This window comes from Camponotus floridanus, unplaced genomic scaffold (genome assembly GCF_003227725.1).
Source record: "Camponotus floridanus strain SB8 unplaced genomic scaffold, Cflo_v7.5 scaffold57, whole genome shotgun sequence".
Taxonomy (NCBI): domain Eukaryota; kingdom Metazoa; phylum Arthropoda; class Insecta; order Hymenoptera; family Formicidae; genus Camponotus; species Camponotus floridanus.
In genome coordinates, this window is record NW_020229736.1 from 808,894 (window position 1) to 823,187 (window position 14,294).

At 37.6% G+C, this 14,294-nt stretch overlaps 1 protein-coding gene across 3 annotated transcripts in view; it reads right to left on the bottom strand.

The window, feature by feature from the left end:
* Positions 1 to 6,072: 6,072 nt before the first annotated feature.
* Positions 6,073 to 14,294, bottom strand: part of LOC105254067 — a 65,038-nt gene continuing 56,816 nt past the window's right edge. Inside the window, exons 11-14 of one of the 3 annotated variants that reach the window (XM_020028361.2) lie at positions 13,111 to 13,226; positions 12,691 to 12,880; positions 11,272 to 11,754; positions 6,073 to 9,537 (exon numbers count right to left, since the gene is read on the bottom strand). In XM_020028361.2, coding sequence (XP_019883920.2) covers positions 7,602 to 9,537; positions 11,272 to 11,754; positions 12,691 to 12,880; positions 13,111 to 13,226 — 2,725 coding nt within the window. In that variant the 3' untranslated portion in view covers positions 6,073 to 7,601. Of the gene's footprint in view, positions 9,538 to 11,271; positions 11,758 to 12,669; positions 12,881 to 13,110; positions 13,227 to 14,294 lie in introns of all 3 variants that reach the window. The other 2 variants (XM_025412794.1, XM_011262541.3) reach the window with 2 other exon arrangements.

A 14,294-nucleotide genomic window follows, 5' to 3' on the forward strand; every position in this document is an offset into this window, starting at 1 on the left:
GTTAATTCGGTGCAAATAAAAATCCTTATAACTTGTGAACGCTTTAGTGAATCGATTTAAAAATTGTACTGAAGATTCTAAACATATGTAAGGACATTCTGTACAATTTTCATTAAATTTTCAATATTTTGAAAATAGGTTTTGTATGCACAATCCCAGCAAAAGTAGCTGAAAATCAATATTGACGAATATATCCACTTGTGGTGTGTTTTGAGTAAGAAATTGTGTGAAATATTACAATTTGATCTTCGCTACAATACAGAGATGTATTTTTTAATATTTATTGCGTTCATACTGAAATATTCCGAATTTTGTTAATCGAAATAATTAACTTTTGGCAGAAAATTTCGCCTTATGACAGATACATGGCTAACTTCATTGAATTATATTTAATATCTTTTTAACTAGTTAGTACTTGTATAATATTATTTGACTAAATATTTCCTCTGTATCTAAACTTTTGCAAATTTTAAACAAATTCTGAATATTATTTCCATGTGTTTTTATCATTTGAATCGATATGGTTATATGTTTCCCATAAGAACACATGTTAATTCGGTGCAAATAAAAATCCTTATAACTTGTGAACGCTTTAGTGAATCGATTTAAAAATTGTACTGAAGATTTTAAACGTATGTAAGGACATTCTGTACAAGGTACAAAATATCCTTAAGGATCTAACACTTTCATTGTACAAAATCTATTATAATAAATTCATTTTAGAGCGTTATTACTTATTTCTTTCTCTATCTTTAACTTTTACATTTTCCCTATTATACGATTTTGATTAGCGGGCGTAATAATGGATATTGATTGCGCGTGCGTACCTCGAAAATCTCTGTCTCCCTTTTGAGAAATTAGAGAACGATGTGCACACGAAAATCGAGAATGCTAATGTACAATTTACACGTTGAGCAGTCGAGCAATCAACTTTATCGTCACACGTCGCCATCAAAGCATACTGTAAAGGATCGTCGAATAATTCGCAGCGACCGATGTCGAAAGATTTTCGCTCTAACGAGCTGCGAACGCAGAAGCAGAATCGCATTCGTGTCTCGCAACAAGCAGCAATGCCGAATTGCACTCTTCTCGCGCTGCCTTTCCCACTTCTGCCAAAGTGAAAATCGAGTGAAAAGAAGCAGAGACGAGAAGATTCGATTTACTTCGCGGATGGAAATGAAGATCCACAAAGACTGGCCGCTGCGAATCAGCGGGCGTTCAAAGAAAGGCTTCGTTTGGGGTGAGTTTATTTCACCCCGTTCTTCATTATATGTAAATGTTATTTCGACAAATATGAAAATTACTTAGATAATTGCATTGAATTTGATCCAGCAAATAATAGTTATATAACTGTTATGTTATAGTTATATTGTTGTGAAAAACTACAACTAACAATTATATAAATGTTACTTGGCGTTTGCTGGGGAAAAATAAGAAAGACTCAAAATGTCGGATCGCTTATGGACAGAATAATTTAAAGAATTAGAAACATTAGTTGAACAGAGTTGTAAAAGAATAAGAAAAAAAATTCAAATCTAAATATTAAAATTATATAAAATATTTAATTCAAAAATATAAATATCGAGTATTTCAAATAGTATTAAAATAAGTATTAAAATTACGTAAAATAAATTCCAAATATAAATATAGATGTTAAGAATTTTGAAAAAAAATAAAATGTTAAGAATTTGGAGAAAATATAAAGTTCGAATATAAATATAAATGTCAAGAATTTGAAACGTAGTTATATAAATTTGGTAAGTTTTAGTTGTTTTAAAGGAATTTCAGAAATCGCGATATGACATTATGGTACACGTGTACTTTTTTATTGGATTTAGGTCGGCGAGCCGCAAGTTGCTATCGAGTGTCGCCACGACGACAGACAATTTTCAACTTCGATCGCCCCTAGCGTCTGTCGAACAGGTACAAACATTAATGAAGTTATCCCTCGCAACTTTCTTAATAAAGAATTATTGAACCCGTGTCGGTTAGTTACGTCACCTTTTCAACCGCTCTGTTATATTTGACGAGCGTTTTCGAAAAGAATTTCAAACTATCAATTTATTAATAAACGTAGCGTTGCCTCTAGTATTTTAATTTTTAGACATTAAAACAGATTCTATTCACATGCGTTATATCTTTAACATGGATGTAAAATTTAAAGAATCCATGTTTGATTAAAGTGTATTTAAAATTGATCTAAAACATACTTTTATAACTTTAAAATTTGAAGGTTAATAGAAGAGAAATATATTAATTAAATATATTATATAATATATTAAATATATTAATAAAATATATTATACATTAATTAATATAATATATATTTTTTTAATTGTTTTTTGCTTGATTCAAACAAGAATTTTACAAGCACTTTCTTTGGATCTTTAAATGTTGACCTTGAGATCTCTATCCAAGCTTAAATCTATCCGAAAGTTAGAATCTCTTTTTACTGTAAAATTTTTATCTATTTCAAGTTTAAGTCCTCTTGCGTGAATTTTCCAGGAAACGGACTTTTTTCGATTTTCTTAAATTGTATAGATATTGTTCTTCGACTAATGCTAAGACTCACAAAGTTAAAGTCCTCGGATTCAATCCGGAGATTACCAAATCTCGTCAACGAGGACTTGCACAGCTTGAAGAACGTAGTTGCAGTCTTCGAACGAACTGTTGCACGTTTATTTCCTTCACACAGATTGAATTCGAAAGAGAGGGATCGTTTCCAAAGACATGCGGGATACTCCCTTCTTTAATCACACGCCATGCCATTGATTAACATCGCGGGTGTACAACTAACACGAATTGTATTTGAAAAGAACACCGTGGCGCTTCAGCCAAAATAGGATCTCCTCTAAAAAAAAAAAAGTACCGTATTAATTGAAATCAATCAAGACATGATGCACTTTCGGAATAACCTTCATCAATCATCGAAAGCCTATCGAGATGCAATTATTTCCAATTATCCCCGTATTCTAATTAAAGGGAGGCGGTTACTTGGGGGATACCTCGTGTACTCGTTTCGAAATCTAATTAATCTGACATGGCGTTCAGCAGTTCTACCCCTCTCGGATAGTACAATGTATTCTAACTGCCAAGTAGCCGGCATTGTCTCGTAGACAATGGCCGCCCGTGGAAATGGACGGGCCGACGTTGTCCCGGCGGGCAGGCAGCCGGTGCAAATTTATTAATTGGTTCAGACGGAGAAGACGAAATTATGTATCCGTGCAGCCTCCGACGCGCCGCCCAGGGCATAATAATGAGGTTGCCGCGCGGGTTCGTGCTTAATCGCTGATTATCGTGCGATAATTAGACGCGCATGCCGCAGATAATCATATGGAAATTATCCCGCTCATCGACGTCGGCGCAAACTTGTGCGTGAAAGCTAAAACCACTGCGATTTACCCCCCAATTTCAAATCTAATTTATCGCTCACTCATTATTTTTAGACCCATATATCTCAATTTTGCCGCGCGTTTGTTTCCATTTAAAACGCAGATTGTTAAGCTCGAAGATAAGATAATTAAATGTACCGGGAATTTTTTTTCATCGAGTAAGATTTCTTGATGATTATTTTTTCTAAATATCATATTTGTTGCAGACTTTCCTTACCCAGTAAGCACAAAGTAACAGTAATATAACGGTAATATAACATTAATGTAACATTAAGGATGTTTTGTACCTGTTTTCAAAATATTGAAAATTTAATGAAAATTGTACAGAATGTCCTTACATATGTTTAGAATCTTCAGTACAATTTTTAAATCGATTCACTAAAGCGTTTACAAGATAGGATTTTAATTTGCACCGAATTTACATGTGTTCTAATGGGGAAACGTATAACCACGTCGATTCAAATGACAAAAACACATGGAAATAATATTCAGAATTTGTTTAAAATTTGCAAAAGTTCAGACAGAGGAAATATTTGGTTAAATAATATTATACAAGTACTTACTGGTTAAAAAGATATTAAATATAATTCAATGAAGTTAACCATGTATCTGTCACAAGGCAAAATTCTCTGCCAAAAGTTAATCATTTCGATTAACAAAATTCTGAATATTTCAGTAAAAATGCAATAAATATTAAAAAATACATCTCTGTACTGTAGATGAAATTGTAATATTCCACACAATTTCTTACTCAAAATACACCAAAAGTGGATATATTCGTCAATATTGATTTTCAGCTACTTTTTGCTGGGATTGTACATACAAAACATCCTTAATGTAACATTAATATAATATTAATGTAACATTAAGGATGTTTTGTACCTGTTTTCAAAATATTAAGAATTTAATGAAAATTATACAGAATGTCTTTACATATGTTTAGAATCTTGAGTACAATTTTTAAATCGATTCACTAAAGCGTTTACAAGATAGGATTTTAATTTGCACCGAATTTACATGTGTTCTTATGGGGAAACGTATAACCACGTCGATTCAAATGACAAAAACATATAGAAATAATATTCAGAATTTGTTTAAAATTTGCAAAAGTTTAGACAGAGGAAATATTTGGTCAAATAATATTATACAAGTACTAACTGGTTAAAAAGATATTAAATATAATTCAATGAAGTTAACCATCTATCTGTCACAAGGCAAAATTCTCTGCCAAAAGTTAATCATTTCGATTAACAAAATTCTGAATATTTCAGTAAAAATGCAATAAATATTAAAAAATACATCTCTGTACTGTAGATCAAATTGTAATATTCCACACAATTTCTTACTCAAAATACACCAAGTGGGATATATTCGTCAATATTGATTTTCAGCTACTTTTTGCTGGGATTGTACATACAAAACATCCTTCATATAACATTAATATAATATTAATATAACATTAATATAACATTAATGTTATAATTTTCCAATCAACAATAATACTGTTATATAAAAAGCATGTTACATTACAGTTACATTATTGAATAGGAAATTATATAATAACATTAATGTTATATCACTATTACTTTGTGTTTACTGGATTATGCTCGATTTGTGATTTTTATTAAATAAGTATTCTCTATATTGTTGATAATTTCTGACGAAAATGTTAAATTTCTATTTTAGATGACACGGAGATTCCTGAAAGAGATCCTTGCTCTACTTCATTATTATTCTACAGGAATCTCAACTCGATTCCGGCGACGTCTCTGGAAGACGGCTTTTGTTCCCTCCCGTTACTTCTGATAGTATATCATTCCGACAATGGGTCACGCGGTGTCACGCACCTGTCACGGCGACCTGGAGGTCTCGTGCGCGGTGGATGATTACTGGTTACACGCTGTCGCATAAGACAGAGAGACAACACCGGCATCTAAACGCCAACTTAGAGATGCATACTCCAGCTCCCGCGGATATGACCGAGTTATCGCGTGTCAGAGATTGCACGTGTCTTGCAGTTCGGGCTCGCAAACTGATGACAACGCGGAACTCGGATGCATTCGACGAATAACTCGATCCAGGAAATTTCTCAATCAAACGTCGACTTTTCCCGAAAGGTGGTCACTTTGTCGTCCATCTCGATTCGTTCATGTTTTTTTTTTTTTTTTTTTTTTTTTTTTTTTTTTTTTTTTTTTTTTTTTTTCTCTCATTTTTCTCCATTCAACGATGATCGCTGGGCTATAACCTGGCTCGATTCGGAAATCGGCGATCGAGAATGGATCGGGAGTGTGGGGCGGGACGGAGGGAGGATGGGGGGGGAGGGGGGGGGATAGAGACAGGGGAGCGGGAGGGGAGGGGGGGGGGAAGGGTTCGTGCGAAAATGGCGTTTTCCTCTCGACGTGGCGACGGTCGGAGACGAAGAGAATCCCATTACTTGGCGAACTTTGAAAATCAATTCGATCCCGCCGGTAATATAAGTGAGAATTCGCCAACCACTTTGTCCCGATTCGCCCTGCCGTTTCACGGCCGTTGCATCCCCGCGACTTATAGAGCCTGCTTCACTTAATAACAAAGTTTGCGGGACGCGTGTAAAGTTCGCGGGATACACCGCGCGGCGTCCGCGTAAGGGGATGATAAATCGCGAGGTGGAATTTATTCTTTCATTCCGGATTTTCTGCTGGAAAAGTACGAAAAAACATATATTTTCATCGTATAAAGTTAAAGCGCGAGCGCTTTCGAAGTTATTAACAATCAGCTGATTATGACTAACCGATGATACGCAAACTTCATTTAAATTGATCGCTCAAATAACACAGGCCTGCGAAAAAGGGGGTCAAAATTTCTTTTTAAGATGCAATAATGATTTTTGAAGTAATTTTGTGCGCTGAATCCAAATCTGGCCGTCGAATTCGCGTAGCACGTCAGGTTTTTGAGTTATTTATAGTTGAATAGCCCAAAAATCGCTATTTTGGCCAATTTCATGAATTTATTGTGAGTAAACCAATTTTTTTGAAATATTTCTGTCAATGGCATCGTATAGTACTCACCTTCATCTTTCGAATCCACTTTCGATTACCGCCGCACGATTTTTTTCGTTCAGATATACAAGTCATAAGACTGGTCATTCATAGGGATCTAATGAGCCATTCTAAATCAACCGTGTCACCACTTTATTTCACTACGAATCAAAATTAGGATAAAAATATACATTTTTAAATCTTCTGTCACCTTTTGAAATTAAAAATGGCGCATCCAATATGGCGAATAGAATCACAATAAAAAGGCATAAAATTTAGAAAAATTTATCAAAATGTGTAACAACTGTATTAGATATTTCTTTACAATACTTTTTTGGACAACCGAACCTGATATATGTCGGTCTTTTCAACTTTCAACATCATGGATCTACCATATTGATGTCTATATAAATTTTCTTTAACGTAAATTTTCTTACAACGTCATACATATCTCAGCGAAGAAAAATCGTGCGGCGGTAATCGAAAGTGGATTTAAAAGGCAAAAGTGAGTATTATACGATGCCATTGGCAGAAATATTTCAAAAAATTTGGTTTCCTTGCAATAAATTCATGAAATTGGCCAAAATAGCGATTTTTGAGCCATTCAATTACAAATTACTCAAAAACGTGACGTGCAACGCAAATTCGGCGGCCAGATTCGGATTCAGCGCACAAAATTACGTCGGAAATCACTATTACATCTTAAAAAAAAAAACCTCGCTGGCCTGTGTAATCATTTGCAATTGGAGCGGTCTTGTAAACTTTAATATGATTCACTTCGCGGACTTAAAGCTTAATGATATTATCGCCTTAAACATCAACGGTATTAATATTTACATGATATACAACTAGATCTGTATCCGTTGAGTATTTTAATTAGTCGTAGAAAAATAATAGAATATTAATAACGATAATAAAAAAAGATGCACATAAATATCAAGTAAATACATATAAGTCTATCGCGCTCTGAAGTTATTAATAAATAATGCTAATCTTGTATAAGGAAAGTATAGTTGTTCCATTGTTTTTTATAAGCTTATGGTACGACAAATGAGTAAAGACTTATGTAAAAAATTTAACATGTTGCAAATATTTTCTCTCTCTCTCTCTCTCTATGACCAGAAAAAGGTCGGGAGCTGTAATTGCATCGGTTTGGAATCGGAATATCCGAATCCGCGTCGGCGAGGGTCAATTATTTCTTGCTCGCCGGCTTGCGTTTGATCGTCCCCGTGTTGGAGTTGCTGGAATTCCCGTTGCTGGCGGACGACGAGTCCGTGCTGGGTGTCTTCTCGCTTCTCGGCATCATCGGCGTCGTCGCCGTCGGCGTAGGCGTCGGTATGCACGACCTGGCGTCGGACGTCGATGGCGTCGCGTTCGCGATTTTACCGGTCGCTGTCTCCAGGAACGGCGGCTTTTCGATCCCCCCCGCCTCCTCCCGCCTGCGCGAGAACGACGGTATCCTCGTAACCTTCGGTTTCTCCCTCAGGGACGGCTTCTCCCTCTGCTCCAGCGCCCTGTCTCTCTCGCTGTTCTGGCAGTTCTGCTGTTCCGGGGATGGTATGGCTGACACCTTCGGTATATTCCTCTGATCCCGGCCCCTCGGCAGACTCGCCGTCGGCTTTATGATGATCTTGGGCTGCTTCAGACCGCTGTTCTTCGGCTCCCGCGGCGTGATGATTATCCGCGGCTCTCTCCTCTCGTCCAGCCTCTCCGAGGATCCTCGCGATGGATCGTGGGAAACGTTCGTGCTAAGTTCGTGCTCGATCTTGTTGTCCTCCGATGCCGGGGTGGGTGGGTATTGATTGGCTTGGCATGGATTAACCACTCTTGGCGTTATCACGATCTTGGGTTCCACCGCTGCGTCTCTCTCGTACCTGGCGACCACGATCTGCGGTTCGGATGTCGACGTCATTACGATCGGGGACTCGCTTGGTTTGTACCAATTTGGATTGCCCGCTTCTAGGAGAGCGGCGGATTTCCCGATATCCTCGTCGACGCTGTGCGAGGTCGGCGGGAAGCGATATTGGCCCCCGTGAAGCGGGCACTTCGGGTTGGCGTAAATGGTATCCACGCTTCCGCCAGGCTGGACGCTTCTTTCCTCCAGAGAATCTATTATGTTGGGGTCGGAGTTATTCCTGGTGGAATCCTGTCTTCTCAGCAGGGGACCCACGTGCAGGTTCGTCGTGATCGGCTCGCTCTCGCTCTGGTTCTCGTTCTCCTCGATGAAGAACGCGCTCTTCTCGAGGCTCTTGGACGGCCCGAACATCCTGGGAGGTGGCAATGGGGGTTGACTCGAAGATAAGTTCATTCGATTTCCATTCTTGTAGTCCTTCAACGAATTCGCGTGCTGTTTAGGCACGAAGAGGCTGTTCGGTGCCGGGAGTGATCGCCTCTTCTCGATGTCCGGCAGCACCTTGGGATAGTTTCGGCGTTTGATCGTCTGCAGAGCTTCCTCGGGACTGATGCATTCTCGCTCCATGATCGGTTCCCGACACGTGACGTTCACGTCGCCTGCGCCGAAGGTCGTCAAGATCGGTCCGGTCTTTAGGTAGATCTCCTCGGGAGGATTCTCGTACTTTAATTGATCGGACACTGGCGTCTCGACGTTTGTTGGGCCGGGGCGAGGCAGACGAGACTTCAGCTTGGGGTTAATCTTGGCGTACAGGCTATTCGCGCTTTCCGTGTCGGATTCGTAGATCCTGGGAGTGGAGAAATTCGGCATCGTCGTCTTCAGGACGTTCTCCATCGGCAGGGGATCGCTTCTGGAATGATGATGCTCGATGACAATCACCTCGGGTGTCATCAGCTGATCGTATTCCCTCGCGCTCGGCTCGTATTCCTTTGACACCTCGATACTTCTCGTTAACTCGATCGGCACTTGATTCAGGACGGACTCTGTTCTAGTCGCTGGAGTGGCGTCGATCGCCACCGAGATCTTCGGCAGTTTCGACTTTTTCCCAGGACGCACAACCAGCGCCGGACTCTCGTCATAAATCGGATCATCTTTCTTCTCCTTCAGCGCCTCCTCTATTATACGTTGCTTCTCTTCTTGCTGTTGCTTGTTTAGCTTCTCCTGATGCTCCTTCTGTAACGTTTCTCGTGTTTTGCGGAGAAACCTCGGGGAACATCTGTACAGACGAAAGAAAATCAAAAGATTAATATTACAAATATTCCCAAGGGAATAAAAATAAATAGAAATGAAACTTAATATTTTTTCAAATTAAATCTAGAATTTCATTTCTATTTGCAATTTCAACATTTTAACAATCGCTTAATTTTTCCCATAATTCAATTAATATCTGCAGTAAAAAAATAACTTGGAAAATAATATCGATCGGCTTTAGTTATCGAAAAATATTCGGCTAATGAATTTTTTACTGAGAAAACCGCTGTGTAATTTAATATTCGAACATGCGTCGAATAACACGGTTACAAGTTTTACGCGAAATGTAAACTTAACGTAATTGCTGCTGTTCATTTTTATCGATGGCAACTGATTATTATTGAGAGTTATTATCAATGACAGGCCATTTCGTAAATGATAACAACCAGCAATAATAACAATTACACTCTCACGTTCCGGAAATTAATCAATTTTAATCTCGTGTATGCGTAACAAACGGAAAGTTATTTTTTTTTTTGCGAAAACATACTCCTTTGATAATACACGTTTGTTTATTTGTTTCGCATGCCACGATGCATGTTTATGATCAAGCACATTGTAAATAAAATGATTTTACGATGCCCATTATATTGCAGTCGTATTAATAGACCGAAAAGTAATATGTATATGTCGCGGTGATGAGCAGTCCGAAAATATAAATGTATGTTTAATGTAACTAACATGCGGAACAAATTTTTTTCGCCGAAAAAAATGGTAAATGGAAATATTTCAAAAATTTATTACGCAATTTATACATGATACGCAAACGTTTCGCAAAGTTATTTATTTTTATTGCGCCGTTGTGTATGAAATTTTCTCTAAATTGTATTTTTTTTACCGTTCTTATTTTCGTTTTAATCAGAGCGGCAACGAACACTGGGGGGCACGATATTGTTGACGGTATATATTTGCAAATCAAATATTGCTTGCCAAATGACGAGATACGAAGTTGCGCTCTAACGAGTTCAATTAACTTTCTAGGGTGGCCACTTGTCAATCGTTTTCGCGAGTCAATACACCTAACGAAATATCGGACGGTAAAAGAGAGAAGGAAAATTCAATTCTCTGATTTGAGTGATACGGGCCGCGTTTCAAAGCAACCACTCTTTAAGTGGGACCCTAATTGGATTATTGGGTCGCGCAACCCTTACCGCGATCCACGAATTTACGAGAGTAAGCATTCTCCAAGTATTTCCAGTTCTTCGCAATTAGGAAGGACGTGAAAATCGAGTTTGAAACGTTAATCGAGGACAGCGAATAGTCTACAGTGTCAGGATGACAGAGAACTTGATACAAATCTAGTAATTATTTAATTCGTTGAAAAATATGTGAATATTGAAACTTTCGATTTTGAAATTCTAGAGAGAGAAGGTTACAAATCCTCCAAGAAGAATAATTGGAATAATTAATGTAATAAAGCAGTAATAAAATAGTCGGAAATAAAATAATCCAATGATTCCAATGGACATATGAATGAATTATGTCAAAATTCAATCAATTTCGTTATAAATCATTTTACAATAATTGCATGCGTTCAATAAGTTATTAATTTCATTTTAACGAGGAAATTTACATCGGTACACGAATGCAATATCCGTGAATGTGATATGCATTAAAATGATATCGAAGATTTTTCAGGAAGATAACATTACCGATTAATTACTATTATCGAAAAATCTGTTCCCTTTGACGTTCTCACCTGTGCACAATCTCCTGTTGAATCCACTCCCTGACCTTGATGTGAGTGTCAATGGTGGAGCTGGAGTTTTGCCTCGACAGTTTCGATCTGCGCCCGAAGTTGGAATTGTTGTCGTACGCCTTGTCATTCTTTATCACATCGTTCAGATCAGGTTTGCTGTCGCTTTTGTAGCCCAGCTGGCCGTAATGGTTCTCGTGCTTATCAGTCTTCGACCTCTTGACGGAGTCGTCTTTCTTCTCGCTGGCTCGCCTCTTCAACGATTTCTCCTTCCCCCTCATGCTCTGCTTTTTATAGTAGATGTACAGGAAGGCCGTAAAGTTTATCAGTATAAACACCACGAAGAAGACAATCACCATCATCAATGTCGACGAGCTTTTAAACGTGTCAGTCTCCACCGTGGACCCCTGCCCGGCGTTTCCATCCGTCGTAATCGCGATTGAAAATGGCTTGTTCGCGTTAGATACGCTCGATGGGGTTGTATATCTGCTGAAAAATATGTTTCGCAAATTCCAATATATAGGGTGTTTCTTAATAAGGTGCTCTTAATAATGCGAAAAACTTTAGGAGATGATTCTTTATCGAAAATTAAGGGAGATTTTTCATATAATCATATACTCCTACATCTTTTCCTGTGGAATTACACTTCTCCAAAAATGGGAGTAAAAATTAGGTTTTTTATTTTTTATTTTTAAAATTTTTAGGTTTTTATTATAATTTTGTTGTCGTTTCAATTTTTCCAACATTTACTCTAATTTTATTTTTATTTTAAAATTTAACTTCTCATAATTCAAAACTTATCCTATTTAGCATTGTGCTATACACGATAATATATTTTATTCTTTTTCTTGAAATCTATCGATTTTATGAAAAAAATTAAAGAAATAAAAAAGTTTTTAAATAAATCAAACTTTTTAATGCATGTTTTTAGATCATTATATTCCGGCCCATTAAAAAATTGTAACAAAAAATTGTATAGGGATTGCTAGTTTCATCCCCTTACAACAATACGGAAGGCTGAAAAAATATTGATAAATAACCTTTTTATTAGTAGAAAATATCCACCTAATTTAATTTCTTTAACTTGTTCCAAATTTGAGAAAAAGATAGAAATCTAATTTTTATTCCCATTTTTGGAGTTGAAAACCCCTCCCTTAATTTTCGACAAAGAATCATCTTCTAAAATTTTTCGCATTTATGAAGAAACACCCTGTATAACAAGATGAATGAATACACGAAATTAAGCAAACTGACACTGAAACTAATAGCTCTTTAGCGAAAGCAATTTTGCGTCGCACGTTTTCCTCTTGTACATAAAATTCTCGATTGTCGAGAAAAATTCCTCCGATAGCAGGAATGTCAAATACACGTGTAATTAATTAACCAAGCCCTATCACCGACCTGACATCATAGCTCTCGTACTTTCGATTTGCGGTACTGTTGGCATATTTGCCGATCCCGTCGGCGAAGTCGAGAATCTGCGGTCGCGGTCCTCTCGATCGTGTCGGGGCCGAGATGTCTTTATTCGGGTGCCTGAGCAGATTCGGCAGGTCCTCATTCCAGAACTGCATCTCTGCCGCGCGATAATGCGTACCTATGTTAGGCGGTATGGCTGCATCCGAGGGAGAATGTGTCAAATAATTAATTGGAATTATTGAACAATCTCTTGACTGGTTAATCAAACCAAACTAAATCTCGTTTTATTATTTTAATCGTGACAAATATATTGACAAAGAATGTAAAGTAATATAAAATAATGTAAAATAATATAAACATTTTTTTATTTAAAACTTTTCTGCTTCAAAGGTGTACGAGTGTCAAGATTTTATATTTTGGACTTACTCAGATTGAAATATGTCTGATTGACAGGATCGTACTCTGGCCACTCGATGTCGTACTGACCCCATTCCCTGAACCCATTAGTCAGGTAGGGTTGTTGCTTGACGACATTGGGACTCCTGAGGGATTCGAGTATTTTCTTTGATAAATAATCGCACGAATGATTAATGCGGCAGCGGAAATAACTTTTGTCGGACGATACTGGCCGACTTGGGATTAATACCACGAGGAAATTGGAATGTGATATGGGAGAAGAAGATATCGAATAATCCGATATAATCCAATGGGGATATTCGATAGTGTCTCGTCTGCTCGTAAAATTACCGTAAAATTAACGCGCGATCGGGCTTTTTTTGAGGATTCAATTTCACGGAATTTAAATTTTCCCCCGCCTCCCCCGGAATGTTTGCAAATTATAAAATATACCCGACGTTTCGTAATTTAAGCGCTTAAAATCTGAATATCTAGACTGTGGAATTTTAATTCGACCAACTCTTTCCCGCGTTCATTCGAAATTCCAAAACGCAACGCATTGTAACTCACACGTATGCACAGAATCTCCGGTATTAATCAACACATTTGCCAATTTTTTAAAAATATCATATGTCACCCCGTCTCGTACGCGCGTCGATTCGAGCATGATTTTCGGGCAGATTGAACGAATACATCGCGATACGTTTGATCGATCGATTTCGCTCGGCGCATGTACACGACAAAAAGAGCCGTTCTTTTGTCATTCTTCATCACCGTCGGTGCTCCTGTACAGATGCTGCGCGTCGTTTATCCTCGCAAAGAGACGCGCCCTTACGTTAGATACAGCGACGCATGAAATATCGATCATGCTGCGCGACGTTTACAAACGCGTAACGTTTACTACGTTAAATCCAAATATCTCTGTTTTGCTTAATTGCACCGACCTAGTTTCCTCGAGTTTCACTCATCGTAATGCATAAATAAACTCTAGTCAAACCGTATGCTAAAAGCAGTATCTGACAAAAAATTTGCGTGGACGCAAAGCGAAAGACGGGTCTATAAATATTATGCAACATAGGTATGAATTTGTTCAGAATTATTTGCAGAAATTCTTTACGAAGGTAGGGATTTTATGTTCTTAATGCTTCATCAAAATTGTCAATTTCAATATTTAGTACTTAACGAGAATCTCTGTTATTTGTCTGTTTTTCATT